The sequence below is a fragment of the Stigmatopora nigra genome, chromosome 8 (genome assembly GCF_051989575.1).
Source record: "Stigmatopora nigra isolate UIUO_SnigA chromosome 8, RoL_Snig_1.1, whole genome shotgun sequence".
Lineage (NCBI taxonomy): Eukaryota > Metazoa > Chordata > Actinopteri > Syngnathiformes > Syngnathidae > Stigmatopora > Stigmatopora nigra.
In genome coordinates this window covers 12822681-12846815 of record NC_135515.1, presented here as the reverse complement: position 1 = coordinate 12846815, position 24135 = coordinate 12822681, and the positions used below count along the sequence as shown (strand labels likewise).

General features: G+C 39.7%; 1 protein-coding gene across 1 annotated transcript; it reads right to left on the bottom strand.

The window, feature by feature from the left end:
• Positions 1–5778: 5778 nt before the first annotated feature.
• On the bottom strand, positions 5779–22828 carry aasdhppt (aminoadipate-semialdehyde dehydrogenase-phosphopantetheinyl transferase). Its single transcript, XM_077723214.1, has 7 exons — positions 22345–22828; positions 22168–22281; positions 17753–17873; positions 16781–16902; positions 16089–16250; positions 10024–10092; positions 5779–9943 (listed from the first exon to the last, which is right to left on the bottom strand). The coding sequence occupies exons 1-7, from the start codon at positions 22573–22575 to the stop codon at positions 9767–9769; spliced, it is 996 nt and encodes a 331-aa protein (XP_077579340.1). The 5' UTR covers positions 22576–22828; the 3' UTR covers positions 5779–9766.
• Positions 22829–24135: the final 1307 nt, after the last annotated feature.

Below are 24135 nucleotides of genomic sequence, written 5' to 3'. Positions count from 1 at the left end.
ATACTGAATATGTTGTTAAAAATATCCTTTGTTGATTGATATCTCAATTACAATTAACAATTTTAATATGTCAAAATATTTTTAAGGTTTCGAATAATAATACGACTAATCTTGTCTCAAGCAATGGATGTTTTTGTTTCAAGGGAATATATCATTTGTTATTGAAGAACATGGTTTATGTCCAAACACTTTTTACATTGTGACATGACAGAGACGAGATTGTTTAGACTACATTATTTTCAGCTCCAATAACACTCGACAGACTCAAGAATGAAGAGCAGCGATGCCTGTACGTACATCACTGGAATGTATTTGTAATTATAGAAGGTCACTGCGTGATATATTTTGCAATAAGTTTGGTAACATCCATGAATACATTAGATAAAATGTGATGAGAGATCAACCTCATAAAGCAGTGTTCTCAAACTTACATGCTCGTGGTCAATTATGGGCCCTCAGGACACCCTCCCCTCCTCTATTCGAACACCTCTGCAAATGTTGTCACTTCGCGTCTTCAACTTTGGCGGCTTCAAAACATTGTAGATTTTTTTTCTAAGGAATGTAAAAAAAGTTCATAGAATTTTGAAATTGTGGGTGGTTTTCTTTGTTCTGAATGATCTGGTGAGTCAAGTGTCATCAAAAATATAGGCAAGAGATTATTGGAGCTCCCATGGCTCCTTATTGACAAGAGAAAAGGTGATACATACTCTCATTCTGACTCAATTTCTTAAAGACTTCACTGCCTCTGCCCAAAGTGGGTGTTAATTTGAATACAAATGGGTGGGTTTCAGTTACAAGGGAATATGGCTGGTTTGAAATCAAATACTATAGGGTCTTAACTTAGGCATCTGTTGAGTTATAGATTCAAAAAGGAAGTGTCATATTTGACTTCCATTTGAACCATAAAACAAGATATTTAGATAGGTCAGGAAAAAAATTCCTACCGCCAGAACAGGCGCAATTGTTTATATGTACTACAAACAACCAGGGGCCACATCCTTTTTTTCCACATCTCCATTTGAAGACAAACACAATGATCAGAGCCACTGTGCTTCAGGAAGTGAATTCGAATATGGCTCAAACCTGTAAGTACCTTTTTATTCATAGCATATCATTCATAACAAAATCTAGGTTGAAAACCGCAACTAGAGAATACTGGCGGTGAAAAATTGCCGAAGTCAGGGCACCGCTTCCTCTCTCAGCGCCGAAGGAAGAATATACAGTGGTACCTTTGCACAGCAATATATTCATAACATAACAAACAAATGAACTTGGATTACAATGCAGACACACTCAAAAATGAGTTTAATCTAACTTTACACTAAACTTAATTCTAATTTAGTTTTAAATTTTGATACCTTTCTTCTAACGGGTTGGCTCTATTTGCCCGCTTCCACCCTGACTTCCAGATGCAACCTATTGAGGGTTGTTTTCTTTTGTCTTCCCTTCAAAATATTCCCAAAATGATGCACACAAATGTCTACACAACAGGATAACCCACGACCACTTGCCAACGAGAAGTAGTATATACTCTCGTGTTAGCGATTGCTCCGCCAACGGGAGCTAACAGGAAAAAAACACTGAAAAAAATGCAACGCTCCACCCAGTGCTCGTAGAGACGTTACACGAGGGAGTTGCAACCGCGAGGGAGTTGCGGGGAGAGAGAAAGTGCTCATGATGTTCGAGCTATCTGCTCGTATATCAGAATTTGTCTCGTATCTCAAGATAAATATACAATGGATTGAGAATTTGGCACGCCAAATATCCTATACACAGTGCTTAGATACATTACGTCTTGCCATTTCCTGTTTTATTGTAAATGAGTTTTGCGTCGCACATATCACCTGTGGTAAGACTTTTTTTTTTTAAATCGCCATTGAAAATGCTTCCTAAATGCTGACATACAGTTAAAAGTTAGACATAGGAAGTGAATGTATTTCTCCTAGGGGGATGCACCCATGTTTTAGTGATTTGTATGTTGGAAATAAATAAAAATAAATTCGTAGATACGGCTTTGAAGTTGGCATGACGAGCGGACTTCAACACACTGCATTGGCCAGGGATAGGCAAACTGGTCCTCGAGGGCCGCTGTGGAGGCAGGTTTTTGTTCCAACGGATATTGCACAGAGTTTAACCAATGAGATTTCTGCAGAAAACAAGAAGCATTGTACTTATATTTTCGTACAGGGGCGAAAACATGCAGTATGGTTTGTCGTATTAATAGAGTTGATTCTACTTTGCATTTTTTTTTATTATCACGGCCATGTCTGGTATACATTATCGGCGAAAAGCGATCTGTGTATCTGTTTTTACAGTGCATTTCTTGAACATTGAAATTTTCTCTATGCAGTAAGATACATCACTCAATCTGAAATTGTCTATAGAGGTACACGACCAGCAAGAGGTGGACGTGCTAACTACTGTATTACCTATCTGCCAATTATGTTTTTTAGATATAATATTTAAGCTTTAGACATGAGACTTGTATTTTAGATTTATGTATTAAACTAAGTATTTAGTTTTAGATTTAAACATTTAATTGTAGCAATTATTTAGAAATATTTTTTAGAAATATTTAAGTTGCAAGATATGGATGCAAGTATGCAAAATATAGCACTAATTTTTAATCACTCAGTGTTTCTAAATTACAAAATGTTGCCATTAATTTCTTCATATACTGCTTTACAAACAGTGCCCCACGGGTTCGAGGGTCTCTGGTCTATGATCAGATCTTGACATCAGACTGAGAGCTGACATTGTTAGTGATCTTTGGATCCGCTGACAAGTATGGTATGACACAACATTTACCTCAAGCAGGCTGTTTGGCAAATGCAACGTTGGGATGATTGCGACACTGTCAATAACAGTTGATGAGATCAGTGCCATTAGTTTCTTTTAAATTTTTTTTTTTTTAGGTTGACCTTCCCTTTTATTTGATCAATTCTTACAAAAAATAATAATAATCAAATGACCTGCTCAATATTTACGTGAATTATTGAGCTCAATGTGGCATGACACGCATATAAATGAAATGTAGGCCTCATAATAAAGCAAAGCTAAACAGTGGATGTTTTATTTGGTTATTCTGTTATGTTCGGGACCGTAATTGATTCACCAATACAAAGACGGAAAAGTTATTGAAAATATATTATAAATGAGTAGAAAATAAACAGCGGTATATACTGATACTGCAGATGAAAATGTAAACCAGTAATGCTAGCAATAGAACATGAGAAAAAAATCAATTTGGGTTCACTCAGTGGATGTCGCATGCCAAATTGATTGCTCCATATTTCCACTATGAATATGTTACACAGATCAATCTGGAACAGATGCAATTGAGCCCCTTTGAAAAAAAAGTTTTTTCAACAAAATAGTTGTCAGTGAAGTTATTTTCACCTCTTTTAATGAAAAAATGACATCAGAGATTACCTTGATCTGCAAAAACCGCTTTATATTAATATATATATATATATATATATATATATATATATATATATATATATATATATATATATATATATATATATATATATATATATATATATATATATATATATATATATATATATATATATATATATATATATATATATATATATATATATATATATATATATATATATATATATATATATATATATATATATATATATCTATATATATATATATATATATATTAATATATATATATATATCTATATATATATATATCTATATATATATATATATATATATCTATATATATATATATATATCTATATATATATATATATATATATATATATATATATATATATATATATATATATATATCTATATCTATCTATCTATCTATCTATATATATATATATATATATATATATATATATCTATATCTATATCTATATCTATATCTATCTATCTATCTATCTATCTATCTATCTATCTATCTATCTATCTATCTATCTATCTATCTATCTATCTATCTATCTATCTATCTATCTATCTATCTATCTATCTATCTATCTATCTATCTATCTATCTATCTATCTATCTATCTATCTATCTATCTATCTATCTATCTATCTATCTATCTATCTATCTATCTATCTATCTATCTATCTATCTATCTATCTATCTATCTATCTATCTATCTATCTATCTATCTATCTATCTATCTATCTATCTATATATATATATATATATATATATATATATATATATATATATATATATATATATATATATATATATATATATATATATATATATATATATATATATATATATATATATATATATATATATATATATATATATATATAAATATATAAATATATATATATATAAATATATATATATATATTAATATATATATATATATTAATATATATATATATATATATATATATATATATATATATATATATATATATATATATATATATATATATATATATATATATATATATATATATATATATATATATATATATATATATATATATATATATATATATATATATATATATATATATATATATATGTAGATATAGAATTTTCCTTACTATTGAGGAAATACTTTTCAATGTGTTTGCAAACTAAGATCTTTCACTCACACCACGGAATAATCAATAGGTGGAGTCATTGTGTGGGGTAAACACTGAAATGAAGAGTTTGATCAATAATTGTGTTCCATTTAGTTCTGCCAAACGGTATGTGAGTACACAGTATGGTGCACTCAAAACCACAGAGATTTTATGCTAAATAGCATTGAGTCGAAATTTTGTTCTGTGTTGGCATCTTTGACTCAAAGCAAAACACATGCTTGGTAATTTAAGGTTGATGTCCGTAAAAATAATCCCAGATCATCAAGTGTCTAGGACTATACTCAGGGTTTGTTATGACATGCGAGTTTTGACATTTTTCTTTTCTCTTTCCATATTTTAAATATTAAACATACTCAATAGCCAAGTGGTTAGCCCAGGAGTTGGCAAACTTTTCGCCCCGGGGGCCACATTGACTTTAAAAATTTGACAGATGGGCCCCCCTCTCTGGCCCCCTCTTTTCCCCTTCGAAGTCTGTATAATTTTAGTACTATTAAACCCATTTTAGTAATAGTAAGCCACTAGTTATGTGTTACTTTTTTAATAAATGGCAAATTAGAAGAAATAAAACATTCTTTCCAATCCAATATCCTGTTTCAGGTGTTTTTTCAGAGGGTTGGAACAAATTAATTTCAATGGGAAACGTTCGTTCGAGTTACAAGAATAAGGACATACGAGCTCAGTCCCGGAACGAATTAAGATCATATCTCAAGGTACCACTGTAATAATAACAATGAAGCTCCAAGTATCGATAGATACTGGCCCATGGTTAATCGATAACAAGTTTGAAGGCACTCGATTCACAGACGGAGTATGAATAAAGTTAGTTTCCACGAGAACAGCAACAACAGGCTGAGTGACGACTTGACAGATCTTCAGCCAGTAACAAAAAATTTCTGGTCTGATAAGCCTTACTAATGTGTGTAGTAAACAGGCTCTCCCCTGAGTGCGAGTGACTTCAGCCTGAACTCACTGCAAGATTTACAATCACCAAGAAGCAAACAAAATCAGGCCAGCTGGGGTCAATGACTAAGTATGTCTATTTTCAAGGAGTTAATTGCTAGTGGAATAACTTCTTTACATACAGTATTTATTATTGTGTAAGTAATAAATGTAATGTTTATGCCAGCATAGAAATAGTTTATTAGGTGTATGTGAAGGAACATACTCAATATACATTGGGTGACTTAAAAAACAAAACTGTTATATGAGAAGTGTATAATTCTAATTGAAAAAAAAAATACAATAATTCAAAAACACTTCCTATTTTGAGCCAGCTCATTAGCAAACAAGAAACACAATGGTTTTAATGCTCCCTACACAAAAATCAAAGTGTGCAAAAAGAGTGCAGAGTCGATATGAAAACAAGGTGCACTGTTCGTTCCGATCAAATTTCACCGCAGGTGCAGTTAACAACCCTACCCAACCGGGGCCGTAGGTATCTGGGGATGATCCTCCTTTGAGTAAGGTAACCGTCAGGGTCAACCAATATCAATGGTGGTGCGTCAACATCCTCGCCAGGGAGAATCGAGATTCAAGATCCGAAAATAATTCAAGGGAGGTAAAAAAAAAACCAGTGTAAAACAAGGCTATTAATGAACTAATATTGTCAAACCCACACATTAAAAATGAAAGTCTTCTCATTGTACAGTAATATCTTGACCTACGAATGCCCCGACATATGACGAATTGGAGATACGAGTAAAAATCAGAGCAGATATTTACCTTGAAATAAGATGAATTTTTAGATACGAGCATTCTAGACAGTCGCGAGAGGCTGCTGATGATTTCTTGCCGCATCCCCCTCATGCAAAGATCTCGAGCACCGAAGGAATTAAGGGAAACACAAGGGCCCCAAAGCAAGCTGGTGCAATGAAGGGAAGTGCGAAGAAAAGGCGTATGATGAGAAAATAATCGAAAAACATGACTAGTGACTGAGCTGGCTCGGCAATACCTGTGGAGAAGCAGGAAGTTCGCCTCGAAAGCCGTGGTGAAATACATTAACCTCTTTGCCTTGGTTATTGCACAAGAAGGTTTAAATTGAGTGTAACATTAGATTAAAACTTTTTAAAGTGTGTGTGTGTAGGAATGTAAATTAAGTTAAATTTAAAGTTGATGTTACATGACAAACACGTCCGTCAAGTCTCTCTCTCCCATCCGCAAACTCTCGCTTGTTTTAAATAATGCCACACAGCCTTGCAATCTATTATTTCATTACATTTCAATATTTCTTAATACATTCATTTGTATTTTACTTTGCACCTTATACTTTTTATCCTGATGTTTTTATAACTTTCTTTGTTCTATTAGCTTAGTTTCTCTGCTAGTTCTTTTTTTGGAACCATTCAGCCATGGCCCTACTGTTGTACACACGCGATCAGCTGTGAACAATACACAGCAGAAAGAGCAACATCTCGATGCCGCAGGAAATACGAAGCTGGACAAAAGTGCCAGTAGAAGAAGTGATGCTTCAGACCAATCATTTCACCCATTATTATGGGGAATAATGGGAAATGGGGAATTGATATCCCTACACGATAAGATGGAAGAGCTGTCAGGGCTTAGCAGGCCGGAATGGGAGTATCGGGAGTCTTGTACTCTATTACTGTTGATTCTTCAGCTCCAGACTACTGAAGGACTGTGTGGGTAAGCTTCGAAGAGTGATTCTGCATATTTTCAACCTCAGTCTCAGTTTGGAGAACGTCCCCGCTTTGTGGAAGACTTCGTTTTTGTAGTATGTCTTTTACTTGTGTCTGTATCTGTTCTTTCTACTGCAACCAAGATGGTGCCGCTCAAGCGGCAGCTGGTAGCGGTAGCTTTGTTCAGTTTTTCCTGCTGTTCTATCTTTTTTTAATTGCGTTTTAATATTTCTTAATGCTTTTCCATATACTTTACTTTGATACTCTAATGTTTTGCGACCTTTGTCCCTCCCTTGCCATGCACGTGGGATCAGCTGTGAGCAGTGGATGATAGTGCCGGGAGAAGAGGCAACACTCCAGACCGAGCATTTCATCATTGTGATGGGACCGTGAGATCTCTCACTCTGTCGGTGCCTGCCGGGCTGTAACGGGAGAGTTGTGTGCTTTGTGTGCTCCCCACCGGACTCTCCGCTGCTGCTGATGGGGTGATGATGTAGGCAAGGGACATGATCAGCTCTACGCTACTGAAGGACTATGCAGATTCTGCATATTTAACCTCAGTCTGCAGAAGGTCCCCCCCATCTCGTGGACTTCCTGTGTGTAGCTCCAGTTTTTTACCTAGTTCTACAATGTCTTCGGTGTCTGTCCTTGCTACTCCATCTAAGGGAATTTCCCTAATAAGGGATTTAATAAAGTTTTAATCTAATAAAATTATAACCATCAAAACCTAGTTATTTGTTACTCTATTAGTAGATGGTGAATTACAACCAATAAAAATGTTTTTACATTGTAACACCCAGTTCTTTGGTGTTTTTTCAGAGGGTGGGAACAAATTAATTTGTATTTAGTCCGTTTCCATGGGAAATGTTGATTTAAGATCCGTGTGAATGGACATAGGAGCTCAGTCATGATTTTTTTTACCAGTATCATTGACATAGGCCATAGCAAAACTCATCTCATTTTCTGAACCACTTTGTCCTCCTCAGGGTCACGGGGACCCTACCCCAGCTGACTCCGGTCCAGGGCAGAGGCGGGGTCACCCTGAATTGGTGGCCAGCCGATCGCAGGGTACAAAGAGATAAACAACCATGCACACTCACACTCATACCTAGGAGCAATTTAGAGTGTCCAATCAGCCGACTATGCATGTTTTTGGAATGTGGGAGGAAACCGGAGTACCCAGAGGAAACCTACGGAGGTGATAGGTTCATAAATAATTACCCTTCCGATGTAATTATCAATCACTGCAGGCAGACATCTTATTTAATTATTGACATTTAATTAAATAGATTGCATCATGGATAAGGACCTTAAGGGAAGATACAGCAAAGCAACAAGACCTCCCCCTTGTCTTCAAAGTATCCTCCCGAACAGTAATTTGCGTACGGCTTTTAAGGCCATAAATCAAAACAACATCTGTAACTAAAATAACTATCAAGGTATTTTAACAATAACAAAACAGGAAACTAAAACCAACCCTCATTTGGATTAAAACAATCACGCCTTCATTTCACCTAACAATCATATAACAATTACATAAAGAAGCCCGAATTGCGTCACGAGGTATGCACACTATTCGAGTGTTATGGAAGTGGCAGATATCCATATCTGCTGGAAATCCAACCTTGGCTGCTTGCTGCCTAGACTGGGTAAGATGTCGGATCGACAGTTCCTGGATAAGCAGTCCTCGTGACAGGACCAGACGACTGTTTATGACCCCGAGCACTTTTTCGAACAATAGGAAGAATGATTTAACAAAGAAATGATTTACTTCACATATATGTATAATAGTAATACAGAATAAACCCAACAGGAGGCAAAGGGAGAATTCCACACAGGTGGATGTGACCTGGATATGAACCCAAGACCCCACAGCTTTGACGACGGTGTGCTAACCACTCGCGCCATCGAGCCACCCCATAACAAAGATTAATTTATAAATCACCAAAGAGGGACAGGGCAGCCCAGCGGCTGAGGGCTTCGCGCATCTGCCTCAGTTCTGGGGTCCTGTGTTCAAATCCAGGTCAGTCCACCTGTGTGGAGTTTGTATGTTCTCCATGATCCTGCGTGGGTTTCCTCTGGGTACTCGGGTTTCCTCCCAAATTCCAAAGACATGCGTGGTAGGCTGTTTTCTTTTTCAAACTCCATCCTCTACCACACCTGAATCAAATGATCAACTCATCAGCAAGCTGTCTAGAAGCTTCATACCTATCCCGATTATTTGAAATGTACCTGTTGAAATGTTCAACAGTTTTATTTGCACTGTGTCACATTTTACTTAATGAACAACATTCATTTTCTGAACCGCTTATACTCACAAGAATCACATGGGGTCCTGATGCCTATCCTGGTCTAGAAAGAGCTCCAGGCGGGCGACACTAAATCGCAGGGCACAAGAAGATGAAAAACCACTCACTCAAACTTATACCTAGGGGCAATTCAGATTGTCCAAACGAGTCTACCATGCATGATTTTGGGATATGGATCGCTGTTTGATATGTGACAACAGTTTCGGGAACTGAATGGCAAATAAATATTTCAACATGATTCTGGACCATGTTGTGGGTCTCTCTGTCTCACAGGTGCTTCCAGTTTCAGTTTGAAGCTTTCCCAGTTGTCCGGGTCTTCATCTGTCAGAGGGGATGCTGACGCGATGAGGTCTTGAAATGAGAGCAGCATGAAAGCAGTGGGTGGAGGAAGAGATGTGGTAGGACTCTGAAATTGATCAATTATAGCTACTTGTAAAAAATAATAATGTCCAATATTGGAGACAATACAGTGTATCCTGCACTTACTGAACAGTTTTGCTTCTTCATTGTCCTGAGTCCAACAGCGACATGATGATCAGCATCAAGTAAACACTCCTGCATTGACATACACCCAAAAAAACATGTGATAAGATGAAGGGTTTTTAATATCTACCAATTTACGTAGGGTATGGTTTCTTTATAGGACTAGGTGTTAAATATCCCTAATGTTCAGCACATCAATTGACAGAGATTGGAGATAACGTCTTACATGGGGTGGGATTTGGCTAGGATCACGCGGTGCCACCTGCACGCCACATCATCAGTTGTTAGCCCCACACGTCATTGGGTGTTTCAGCCACTTATAACAAGACACCCTCTGCAGAGGTTGGCCCACCACAGGATGATCAGCCCCAGGTGTGTGGCGCAAGGTGGAACCACGCGGTCACACCCCAAATCCCTCCGAACCATAGCTCCCTTTCAGGCCTTCAAGATGGACAAGGTCTGTGTCGGTGGACTCATGTCCGTTGGTGGATCCGTGCTTGGTTGAGCTTCGTCTGGGGTTCTGATACCCTGTGGACTGTGGTGAGTGTCCCGCCACTGGGCTTCACTCGACTTATTTGTCCTACCTCTGAGGAAGTAGTGGTCAATGCGAGGCCCCTCGCTAAGCTCTTCCAGGCACTTTTTCCTGCCCTGGTGGATCTTGAGACCCCTCTCTGATGTAACCTTTTCCCGGCCACAGATGCAGCTTTGTATCTTGTGTCCTGCCAGTGCTGTTACTCCGTCAACTGTTGTGCCGATCATCTGATTCGTTGTCGTTTCCTTTGCAATGTTCGTTACCGTGTGGTCCGCTGATGAGTCATCTTCCGCCCCCGCTCTCGCAGACTCCAGGGGTGTTTTTCCTTTAGAAATCTTCAAAGCAATAATTGGGTGGATCCAAGACACTGTGTAGTGAAAGGCTCCTGCCAGCAAGGGTAGCTAACCCTTGCCAGCCCCGTTGGGGTCTATTCCCTCCTGCCAGCAGTCTCTTCAGGCCGTCACCAGGTCTTTCCCAGGTTGTCAGCTGCCCTTTCGCAGCGGTCACTGGTTTTGACACCAGACATCAGGTTTCTTTATAGGACTAGGTGTTAAATATCCCTAATGTTCAGCACATCAATTGACAGAGATTGGAGATAACGTCTTACATGGGGTGGGATTTGGCTAGGATCACGCGGTGCCACCTGCACGCCACATCATCAGTTGTTAGCCCCACACGTCATTGGGTGTTTCAGCCACTTATAACAAGACACCCTCTGCAGAGGTTGGCCCACCACAGGATGATCAGCCCCAGGTGTGTGGCGCAAGGTGGAACCACGCGGTCACACCCCAAATCCCTCCGAACCATAGCTCCCTTTCAGGCCTTCAAGATGGACAAGGTCTGTGTCGGTGGACTCATGTCCGTTGGTGGATCCGTGCTTGGTTGAGCTTCGTCTGGGGTTCTGATACCCTGTGGACTGTGGTGAGTGTCCCGCCACTGGGCTTCACTCGACTTATTTGTCCTACCTCTGAGGAAGTAGTGGTCAATGCGAGGTATTGTTTAAACAATAAGTCCTATCCTAGGATAATAATGACAATTAGGGAATTTCCAGAGAAAGGGATGAATAAAGTTTAAGATAATCTAATCTAAAAAAAAAAAGCACCATGAAAAGGGAAAAAAATTGCAATGAAGTTTAATTTGAATTTGGGGAGCTGATCAAATTTAAATTCAACAGGGGCCAAAAACATTTTACATTTCTAGTAATTGCCTACTCTCCATGGCAGACTGGCCACTGATTCAGGGTGGCCAGTCGATCTCTGCCCTGGAGACAGCTCGGATGGGCTCCTGCACCCCCGGCTACTCTGATGAGGATAAAGCGGTTCAGAAAATGAATCATATTTTTCTTGAACTGACAGTCACGGGCCTATCTGAAATGGATCTGTGCAACCCCAATCTAGATTATAGTTTTTGCTTGTTAAAAGGTCTCAATACTAGTCAAATGTAAGTGGAACAAATTGAGGCACATACTTAGCTAGGAGCTAAATTATGACCAAAAATGTGGGGTTTAAAAAGGGCAACACCATTATTATGGAACAAGGGGAAGGAGCTTCAACTCCCTTGCGAGAAAACACTCACACCAGAAGTGCATTAGTAGGCTTTGGGTCATGCTAGAGGGAAAGAATGTGAGGAAAGAGACACGCTGCTCCTTTTGGATTACTCGTAACCTTTTAGTTCTCGCACGCTAATTCCTCTGCCAGGGTGCATGTAGGCGAGAAGTGAGAGGAGGGTAAAAGATAGCATATGAGAAGGGAATACTGGAGAAAAACTAAAGGTCAGTGAGGGCAGATGATGAGAAAAGGAATACTACATTTGAGGACACAAAATACTAAAAAAAAAAAAAGAAGGATGTGCAAAGATGACCTTTTCATCTCCATGGTCGGTTTCTCAATCTCAGCTGTGTGAGACCACCTGGGAATCACAGAGTGGACACTTCCATTAGGAATCCCACTGAACTGCAGGTGCTATATTTGCCTTTTCACTCATTCATTGTCAGTGGGTTGATCCTCCTCAATGTAACAACCAGACAGATTACTATTAGCTTCATGAACAGTTGCGGTCTAAGTGTTTCAAAAATTTAGCTCGTGCTAGAGTTGGTGAATTGCAGCAGCTTCTCCAGACAGGTCAGATCCTTTCGGTAAGATGGAAGGAAACAAATAGGCTCTTCAACGTTTAGCCACTTGGTGTTTTTCAGTACCAGCCTTAACTACTAAATAGATAAAATGTTCTTTCACCTTTTCACTGTGCATATTTCAATTTTTAGTTTCTCTTGTTCTTTTGAATATCTTCAAGCCTCTATATTCTGTAAATTAACAGTGTCCACCCATAATATGAAAATGTTCAATTGTAAATAATTGTTTATTTTTGTTTTATGTGTTGTATATTTTGTAGCATTGTCTTTTGTAGGAGTGGCATAATGGGTGAGTACAGACGCTCCCCTACTTACGAACGAGTTATGTTCCGAGCGATTGTACATAAGAGGAATTTGTTTGCAAGTTGATTCAGTGTTATATTTTGTATTATAATTTGTTTAAAGACCTATATAAGTATATTGAAGGTTTATATAAGTGTATTAGTATGTTTAAGGCTTGTATAAGTAACCAGCATTGGTTTGTACTGAAAAAAAAAATTAAGAAAATGGAGAGAATACAAATAGTACTGTATACATACATTAGAGAGAGAGAGAGAGAGAGATCTAGAAACTGGCCGAAAGAAGCTATCTAATGACGATTGCACAGTTTTCTTCTTGCTTTCATCATAAATGATGCGGTAGCACTGTATGGCATCATTCAATTGATTTACAACCTTTGTGCAACGTCCAAGATTTGGGTCCTGCTGCTTGATCTTTCTGTTTAGAAATGGTACTGACGGGCGAACGATTCAATTTGTATTCCCGTGCAACGCTCACCACTTTCTCACGCACATCAAGCTTCTTTATTATTGCCACTTTTGTTTCAAATGAAATGGCTCGTCTCTTCCTTGCAGCTCCCTCACAATAAGCCTTTCGCTTTTCACCAACCATATTGAATAATGGATGCACGAGATATTTAATGATAAAAATGAAAAAAGTTCTTTGCGCACTGGAGATACGTCCACACACTTCCGCACTGCAAGAAACTGGCAGAGGAAGGTGGATGCTGGGTGAGCTGAGCTTTCACAGGGCCAAGCGTCGGTATTAGCTGCGGAAAGAAGCACTACTCGGAAAAAGATGCGCAATACAAAATCTAACTTACGAACATTTTTCGACATTAACGCAACGTGCAGACATGTTCGGATGTACCGTTGTTCATAACTCAAATGTTCGTAAGTAGGGGAGCGTCTGTAATTGGCACGTTTGCCTCAGTCCTGAGAAGGAGAGCTCAATCCTAGCCTCCTTGCGAGTAGTTGCTTGAGTGGGTTTTTCCTTACATATCTGAAAAATGTTGATTGGACGCCACAAATTCTCCATAAGTGTGAGTCGGAGAGTGAAAGGTCGATGGTCTGATGATCCTCTGTAATTGGCTGGCTACCAGTTCCGGGTGTACCATGCTACCTGCCCTTAGTTCCGGGTGTACCATGCTTCCTGCCCTTAGTTCCGGGTGTACCATGCTTCCTGCCCTTAGTTCCGGGTGTACCATGCTTCCTGCCCTTAGTTCCGGGTGTACCATGCTTCCTGCCCTTAGTTCCGGGTGTACCATGCTTCCTGCCCTTAGTTCCGGGTGTACCATGCTTCCTGCCCTTAGTTCTGGGTGTACCATGCTTCCTGCCCTTAGCCAGCCGGCTTGGCTGTAGAAACCCTATGACCCTTGTGAGGATGTACTGTGTAGCAGATGAATGAATTAATATAAAATAGGGATTACCAAAATTGTGCTAACAAAGACCAGGTAGTCTCCAAAACGTGATAAAAGTAGCTACTAAAAATAGTGCACCAGAGAAGAGATTGTGATTTAAAATTTTAATATCAATCAACGTTGATTTGGAATGCAAATGATTCAATACCAAAAAACTCACCTACCAAATATTCTCCATACTGTGTAAAAATAAATAAGGTTTGAATAAATAAACAAAAATACTCATATTTGTTAAAAGAATTAGCTGGCCACGTCGCTGGATCGTCTCCATCAGTTCACTGTTAGTACCTTCGTGCGTTTATTCCTGTTATTGTTACCTGATCAACGAATTCTTGTTTTGACCTCGGACCATGTTTCTCGTCCATGCGTCTTGGATTATCCCACGGACTTCACGGCTCTCGACCCCCACAGTACATTCACAGACCTGCCTACGCTGCTTCCCTTGTGCCTTTGCTCTGTCTGGGTACATTATAGTAAAGAAAAATCACCATGAGCAAACTTTGTGCCTGCTTCGGGGTCCTCTGCTCATGCTCATGGCAGTACAATCCAGCCAAGTATGGACCCTGCAGGACCAGACTGGACTCCCGCATATAAACCAGCGTCACTGCACTGGTAGATTGTGGAGCAGACGAGAGCTTCATCGAACGCTTTGTGGTATCCCAACTGGGGAGCAGGACATGCCCATTGTGTGTCCCTTTGAAGACCATGGCACTCAACAGAAAGTCCTGAAACAGAGGAGAACTCCGGACGGAGCCTGTTCCCTCCATTTATCTGGGAACCAACAGGATGTTACCAGTTTTTATGTTTTGGACTGCCCTGGATCACATATAGTTCCGGGCCTTTCATGGCTGAAAGAACACAATACAGTCATTGACTGGTCGGGCCCCAAGGCGACAGTCTTGAATCCTGCTTGCCACACTTGGTCTCTCCAGTCACCTTGTGTGCCCAAAGGGTCTGCTCCAAGGTCATCCCAACCAAAACTGGCCACAGTACTGGACTGCTACCACAAACTTGCAAGGGTTTTTAGCAAGGTCCATACAAAGGTGCTTCCTCCACATCGCCCATATGTTGGTGCCATTGATCTCTTGCTGGGTGCCTTTCTCTCCAGGGGACCTCTATTCAACATTTCAGAGCGTGAGCGGGAGGCGCTCGAGGGATACCTCTTTGAAGTACTGGCCGCAGGCCTCATGGTTATCCCCCCCCCTAGTGCGGGCAGAATTATTCTTTAAAAGGGCAGGACGACTCGCTGTGCCTCTGTGTGAACTGCCCGGGCTTCAACGTCTTCACCGTCAAGAACACCTCTCATGGACTCAGCTTTTATCTGCTTCATAGAGCTCACATATTCACCAAATTTGTACCTCCGAAATGCCTCCTATCTAGTTCGCATTCGGGAGGGATATGAAGGAACTTCATTAAAATGACCAGGACAAGCAGACAGCCAACCATCCATGCTCACACTCACACCTGGCTACCATGCATGTTTTTGTCATGAGGAAGGAAACTGGATTACCTCAAGAAAACCCACACAAGCCCAGAGAGAACATGCGAACTCCCCACAGGAAGGTCGCAACCGACCTGAAATTGAACCTTCGACCTCGGAACTGCAAGGTCGACACGCTAACCACTGTTCACCTGGTCACACAAATTACTAAATAGAGATAACAACTAAAATCGTATTAATCCAGTTCTTCACATGCACACATACTCACTTCAAACAGCCAATCCTCCTCATTCTCTTGATCCAGGTGCATTCTGGTCTGGGTGACCACATGGCCTTGTGTAAGAGCTTCAGAAGACAGATGAAACTCAAGCCTTTGCAAATTGAAGCCCAGTCCTGTGCCAATGGCCTTGATGAAGCTTTCCTTCAGGGCCTTAAGATAAAAGACAAATCCTAGTCAGCAAATAAAATGCTCTAGTACGATTCTAGCTAAATATGTAAATCCCGGTTCTCTGACATCTCTCGCATGTCAGTGCTCTTTAAAACAACACATTACAAAATAATATTCATTAGGTAGGCGTGCGTACATGACAATAGCACATGAAAAAGACATTAGTTTCTGTAGGTGTAATTCTGTTTCAGCACACAGGAGGGTATATTGAACCACAATCTACCTTGTTCCATCGTCAATGAGTAACAAGAGAATTACAGGGCTAATTGTTATGGCAAACACTGAACTCTGCTGTTAGAGTGTGATGATGAAGTCAGATCTTGACGTTTGTGTGCCTAATCTCACAGCTTTGTTTACCACTGCTGTTCCATCTGTGTGCACGTATACATGTAAATGTGTGCGTGATAGAATTAGAGGGGAGTGAAGGAAGGAGTATTAACTCAACACTATGCTTCTTGTCTATGCTTCTTCTCTGCAATGTGACAACAAGGTTGTACGGTCGCCATGGTTACCCAGTGGCGGTAGAACATGGTGAGCTGCTGCCGCTCAGAGCCTGCTGACTGGATGACATTCCACTCATGCGGCGTGAATTGGCGAGTCATGATGCGGAAAAACTCAGGCACAGTGCTGCTGCCTTCAGAAAAAAAGGAAAGAGGGAGCAGGGGCATAACAAGCGACAATTAAAAAGAGCAAGAATTAAGCTAGATGAGTTTTCTTGTTAGATAAAAAGAAGTAGACAAAAAATGACTGTGCTCTCTGTACATCTCTCAAACACACTGGCTCTATTTTTTAAATCAATGATACAATACTGACACTGAGTGGTGAATTGGAAAATGCAAGTTCAATACACTACTACTACCAGTAGTTGTTATTGTATTAAATGTCTTATTTCTAGTCAAGAAATCTGGAAACGAAACAAAAGTTAAAAGAGACACGGGAGAGAGACTGGGGTGTTTTCCTCTCAATAAGCCAAGCTGATGTGAGTGATATTTTTCTGTGTTCACAAAGCCTTCGCTCTCATAGTAGAAAAGTAATGTAGAAATAGGAAACATTTAACCAAAGTATCATCTCATTATAACAAGCAATGGTTACAAGTAGACATTTTGCACTTGAGTGGGGCGTGGTATGAGCACAGTCAGTGAACACGCCTACAGACTCTTGGACCTGTTGACATGGCATTATTTTTCTCTATTGTTGAGGCTTATTTAAAAAAAGTTTGCGATAATGGTGTACCTCCCCCATACCTGCAGTAAGCTGGGTAAGGCTCCAGCACCCCATGACCATCATGAGTATAAGCCCTTCAGAAGATGAATGCCATTTACAAAGATAAAATTTATTTAAATTCGAAGGGCTGGCTTTTAATAATGTGTGTTGAGAAGCTGGCAATAAATAATACAAATAAGAATCAATTCTAGCCCTTCCAGTAAAATACATGAATTGGATGTCTAGCATCATCAATGGTGGTCATTGAATTAATCACTTACCCGGCATGGTTGTCTTCATGACATCAATCCCGACTTGCGAACCTTTCTCAGCAGCAAGCACTGCATAGTCACCCTGATGGGAGATGTTGAAGCTCCAGGCAAGGGGCTCTTCTGGACCGACCTGGACACCCATAAAGGGATAAGGTTTACATATAAATCTCTTTTCTTAAATACAACGTACCACGGCGCCCAACTTGTAAACCTCTTTTCTTTAAATACAACGCACCACGGCACAGTAGTGCGACGGCGGCTGAATGGTTAGCGCGCCGGCCTCACAGTGTGGGACCTGAGTTCAAATACAGGTTGGTCCACCTGTGTGGAGTTTGCATGTTCCCCACCAGGCCTGCTTGGGCTTTCTCCAGGTACTCCGGTTTCCTCCATTCCAAAGGCATGCATGTTAGGCTGATTGGACACTCTAAATTGCCCCCAGGCATGAGTGTGAGTGTGAATGGTTGTTTGTCTCGTGCCCTGCGATTGGCTGTCCACCAATTGAGGTTACCCCCCCCCCAAACCCCCTGGGCCGAAGTCAGCTGGGATAGGCTCCAGCACCCCCCGTGACCCTAGTGAGGATAAAGCGGTTCAGAAAATGAGATGAGACAAGGCACAGCCAGGTGACAACAAAAGCGTATAATAAATTTAAGAAGGATGCTTACATGGTTTACCCAAGTTGATTGATCTACCACAACACAGTAGTAGAGGTAAGATCGGGCTTAAAACAAAAATCCAGCCCGACCTGGTCCGTGGGTATTAAAGCCCGACCTGACCAAAGCCCGTTCAATTACCCTGATTTGCAGGCCAGGGTCCAAAGCAAACCCAAAATTTCATATTTTATTTGTGAGGGCTTGGGAGGATGGGTGATTTATGATAACAAATTAAAGCCTGTCTTTTGTAACATAATCTATGTTAAACGAGACTGTATAAACATTGATAATATAGATGTTTGACAATCATCACTTTTGCCAGTACAGCTGTTTAAATACCTGCTCTGCGTCGAGGTGCCAGTCTTTTTTCTCTCGTATGAAAGCAAACCGCCAACAACAACGCAAGTTTCTGTAGCATTTTCAACAATCAATTTGAAGTTTTTCCGGTGCGTGGTTGTCTTTTCAATTCTCTTGTCTTTAGTTTTCCTTAACTTCTTAATCCTCTATATTGGGTTTACCAGATCAAAATATATGCAGACTTGCAGAGGGGAAGATTATTAAAAGGGCGGCGTTCACGTGACGTGCGCAGAGCGTGCTCTGTCTCTCCGTCTCCAATTGTGACTTCTCTATTTTATCCAAATTATTCATTTTATAACAAGTATTCCTTAGTTTAGTATCCACACATCGTTTTAGTATACATTTTTATAAAAATGTATTTTCAAAAAGTCAGCGAGAGAGACACACTTCGTTTGAGTATACATTTTAATAAACATATATTTATTTTTAAAAAAAGTCAGCGAGAGAGAAGCCCAGCCCGACCCGAAGTAATGATTGACATTTCAGGCCTTACCTGACCTCAATTGCGCGTCGGGTCAGGCTTGGGCTTAAGATGTTGCCTCTAAGCAGTAGTAAACTATAAACTGACTGGCCAAAATATGAACCGTTGCACAATATAATGCTAATGTTAGTTTCCCAACCAACTTCCAATGATGACGGCAGGACTTAAAGAAAAAAAACCTGGTTGGGATCTGAGAATTTATTGGGTGGAAAAAAATGGAAAGCATCCTTTTGATGAGGAACAAGAACTAGGAACTGTTAATGGTGAAGAAATGGCCACGTTGTATCAGTGCCCCGGCATACGAGCAATTTGAGATACAGAGTAGAGTAAAATTTCTAATAAATATTTATTTTGAAAAACGACACTAAATTTGATATACGAGCACTGTCTTTCTGGTCGCAACTCCCTCGTGTAATGTCTCTACAAGTACTGGGCGGAGCGTTGCATTTTTTCAGTGTTTTTTTTTACCATTAGTCAGTACGAATGGTGGAGCTTGTTCGCTAATACGAGGAGTACTGGGTAAGTTGGCTAGTGGTTGTGCGTTATCCTATTACGAGGACATTTGTGTGCGTCATTTTGAGAATATTTTGAAGGGAAGACAAAAGCATACAACCCTCGATAGGTTGTAGTTGAAAGTCAGGGTGGAGGCAGGGCAAATAGAGCCAATTGAGAAGGTACAAAATTTAAAAAAAAAATTAGAAGTTTAGTGTAAAGTCAGATTACATTTATTTTTTAGTGTCTGCATCATAATCCAAGTTCATTTAAATTTGTTTGTTATGTTAAGAGTCCGTTGCCGTGCCCCCCCCCCTCTCCCCTCCGTGAAATCCGTCCAATTGTAATACTATTAAACACATTTCAGTACTATTAAGCCACTAGTTATTTGTTACTTTATTAATAGATGGCGAATTAGAACAAATAAGAATGTTTTTCCAATTCCAATATCCTGTTTTGGGTGTTTTTTTTTTTTCCAGAGGGTTGTAACAAATGTATCTGTTTTTTTCTATGGGAAACATCATTTGAGTTACGAGAAAGCCAACAGACGAGCTCAGTCCCGAAAAGCATTAAGCTCGGATCTCAAGGTACCACTGTACCTTGTAATGATACCTACATTCAATACTATTGTTCAGTGGTTTGGCAAAAAAAGGTCATCAGTGGTGAATTAAACATCTGGAACCCTTGCTTTAAAAAAAAAACAACCTTTAACCACATGGTACGACTTTTTATCCTATTAAAAAGTTTTCAATTATTCATTTTTCAGCGCTGCCAACCTCCGTCAACCCCATTTCAGGAGTACCTTTGTCCCATTTCCGGATTTTTTCCGGTTCGATTTAGTTGCAATCACACAAGACGAACCATTTGTCAGAGCTTGGAACTCGGATAATTAACAATGCATTCTTGTTACCGACATATTTTAGTTTACAATGCAGTCGAATCAAGATGGTGGAAGCCGTAGGGATGGTGTAAATTTCGAGGCATTTAAATTTGAAATTTGGTACGTTTCTGAAATCGTTCCTTAAAAAAAATTCAAGTGGCATTTTTTTGGAGGACTTCCGGAGTTTAAGGAGTTTATCCGGTGTCCCGGAGTTTGCGTTGCATTCATGGGTAGACTGAAATTCTGCAGTAGATGGCAGCTCAGATTTTCTGAACCGGTTATCCTCACAAGGGTCTCATAGGGTGCTGGAGCCTATCCCAGCTAATTATAACTATAACAGCTAACTACGGGCACCAGGTGGGGCACACCTTGGGTGGGCAGCCAATCGCAGTGATTTTTTTTTTGGGTAGTCAATTGACCTATCTAAACATGATTTGATAACATGCTTACTTGAGACAATGTTATTTATGTATTTTTTATTATCGTTTGTATTTTTGTTCTCAAGGTAAACACTAGGTTGCGATAAATTAAAAATGGACATTGAAACTAAACATTCTCCTTTTAACATACAATTTTTAATGATTTCTTTCCGTTCTTTGTCAAATTTTGAATTGGCGGGGGGAAGGGGGCAAATGAATGAAAGTAATGACACAAACATGAGCAACAGCAGTTCTTAAATGCATTTGACTATCGAACCCAGCCCAAACATAATGAAATACAATTTTTTTTCAAATCTACTTTTGAGTGTTATTTGGCACCATAACCTGTGGGCATTTCTGGTTTGAAATATTCCAATTTAATTGTTATTTAGGTGTCCTCACAGATCCGAGATAGAGGGTTCAATCCAAGGTTTGGACCTTCCTGTGTGGATTTTGCATGTTCTCCTGAGCTTGTGTGGGTTTTCTCTGGGTACTCCAGTTTCCTGCCACATCTCAAAAACATACAGGGTAGGCTGGTTGAACACTCAAAATTGCCCCGATGTATGAGTGTGAGCATGAATCATTATTGTCTGTATCCTTATGCCCTGTGGTTGACACGACAGCCATAATAGTAATTTCAAAAGTACTTTGATTTACCAATCAGATTTTGATGGCAGTACTTTAATTCAATTCTTGGGATAATTTAGTATACTATCCTATTCGTCTAAACGTACGTTTATCTCTTTCAAAATATATATTTTTTAAACAGGTGAAACAACAGTAATATTAGTATTTTTAAAAGTAATTTAATTTACTAACACTACATCAGATGTTGATGTGTAGTTTACTTGGGGCTATTTATTAAATCTCAGAAGTGTAAAAGTGCATGGTATCGCACAGTTAGTTTAAATTCTATTTTATTTAAACGGGTGAAAATGCTTGTCATAACACGTATTTGACAGTATTTTTATTAACAAATACTTTAGTTTGAGGCTGTGTGGGGTTGCGATTGGATATCTCCCCGTTTTTATATCATGGATGCACATTATTGAAATGGTCCAAATGATGGTCGAAATGGAAAATTGCTGATCTAACGGATAATCTTTTTCGGAGTTTTACTGGATTGTATACAAACTATCACGCACTTGAACCGGCGCAGCCAGGTAAGGCTTCCCTCGAGGAGATCGTTCCAGGTGAATCTGTGTCCAGGGAATGTGCATTTCCTCGCAAACAAACTTCCTCAGCAGCAACCTCCCTGCCTGACACACGGACACATTAATTGGCACGTGAAATTCTGCAGTAATACATAATCATACGCTCACCATGGCAGACTTGGCATCTTTGGCGAACACAAACTTCCCTATCCGTTCTTTTTCTTCCGTCTGAACACAGCGAGCGGCAAACAACCAGTCACTCCTGCACGGCGTCCACGACCCGAAACGAAAAGCCCAGCGAATAGAACTCATCTGCTCGCAAACCTCTGACATTTCACCTTGGCTCCTCAAGTTTAAATTGTGGCAGTTTGAAATCTGCAAAGTAAGCGCTGCAGACATTTGCTGCCTTTAATTGAGTCGCCAGGTTTCTTCTGCGGTCGAGAAAACGGTTTCATGTTTGAAAAGGACTTTTTGTTCAAGCAAACAGTGCTCGGATAAATACAGGAAGATACATCTTCACGTGGAGTTTGTTTTGTTGGTCAGCCATAGAAATCATTGAAATAAACTAGATATATTAGTAATGTTATCCTAGATGTTCGAGGCACCTGTTAGCCATTGGGGACGGAGAGTCGTCACTTGTTGGCCGTTTTGCGTCAACGGTTCGATAACTATAGCAATATATAATTAAGAGTGCGTGCGCTTCGAAATCGCTATTATTATTCTTTCAAACGATTTTTAAAGCCTTGGTCTAACATTTTGTCAAAAATTTAGTAAATTCCCTAAAAAATATATATAAATACCTTCATTTAGCTTAAACCTTTAGTAAATTCCCTCCATACTTTAAAATATAAATACTTCTTCAGCATCTCATCGTACATACAAGCTGAGTTATGCCACGTTGATGCCTCTTTTTATGTTAAAAAATCGCTATTGTAAATGTTACATACATTCAGCGAGTTAAGGGTTTGTGTGATGAAACCTTAAAAGTCCTCCGACGCAAGATGGCTGCCGGGCACTTATGCCACCGACTCGGCCGAGCCATCTAGATTCATATATGCGATGTTGTTGAGCAAAGCAGCAAGTAAGTCAAGTGCTGCCACTCACTGGACAGGAAGAATAGAACGTAATAGAAAATAAGTGATGAAACCTTATTCCCCTTTTCATTCATGTTCTGAACCGCTTATCGTCACAAGGGTCACAGGGGATACTAGAGCCACTCTAAATTGCGTCTAGGTATGAGTGTGAGTGGTTGAGAAATGGTTGTTTGTCTCCTCGTGCCCTGCGATTGGCCAGCCACCAAATCAGGGTGTCCCACGACTTGTCCCCGAGGTCAGTTCCAGCACCCCCCGCCTCCAATGAGAGAATAATGAATGAATGAATGAATGAAAAATTTACTTCCAAAACATGCTAATATTCTGGAACTCAACTGGACTTTCTTAAGTTTAGTTACATGTATTGTACAAACACTCGGCCAATACAGGAGGAATGTAACAGGAAGGCAGACCAGCGTTCCAACAGCAAAAATCAAAGAAATGCTGGAGAAATTTCACAAACTTTCTGTCTCTTAAAAAAAAAACACAGAGAAAGTGCTCACGCTTCATGCGATTGCCCACTTTGACGACGTTTGTCTATTGCATTATAGAAACATTATTAAAAGTTGTCAAAGGAAAATGTCTTTGGGTCATTATTTTTTCAGAACTATACCAACTAACTCCGACCCAAGTTATGTTGTTGTTGGCCATATTTACACATCTGAATAACTGGTAATATGTTACGTTAATAGATGTCGACTTGACACCCGTTTTTCACCATGATATTGTTTTACTTAATGAAAGAATGTTTACTTTTGGTTACTTTTGGTAATTTTGGTTTCCTCCCACATTCTAAAGGCATGCACGATAGGCTGGCTGAACATATTTAAATTTCCCCCTGTGTATGAGCATGAGTGGTTGTCCGCCT

What these genes read in the sequence shown, in the direction of transcription:
- aasdhppt (XM_077723214.1), bottom strand. Translation starts at nt 22,575, where the DNA reads ATGTCTGCAGCGCTTACTTTGCAGATTTCAAACTGCCACAATTTAAAC. An exon ending in AAGATGCCAAGTCTGCCATG is followed by an intron (nt 22,282 to 22,344) that starts GTGAGCGTATGA and finishes TCCGTGTGTCAG; the next exon opens with GCAGGGAGGTTGCTGCTGAG. An exon ending in AGGAGGATTGGCTGTTTGAA is followed by an intron (nt 10,093 to 16,088) that starts GTGAGTATGTGT and finishes ATGTCAATGCAG; the next exon opens with GAGTGTTTACTTGATGCTGA.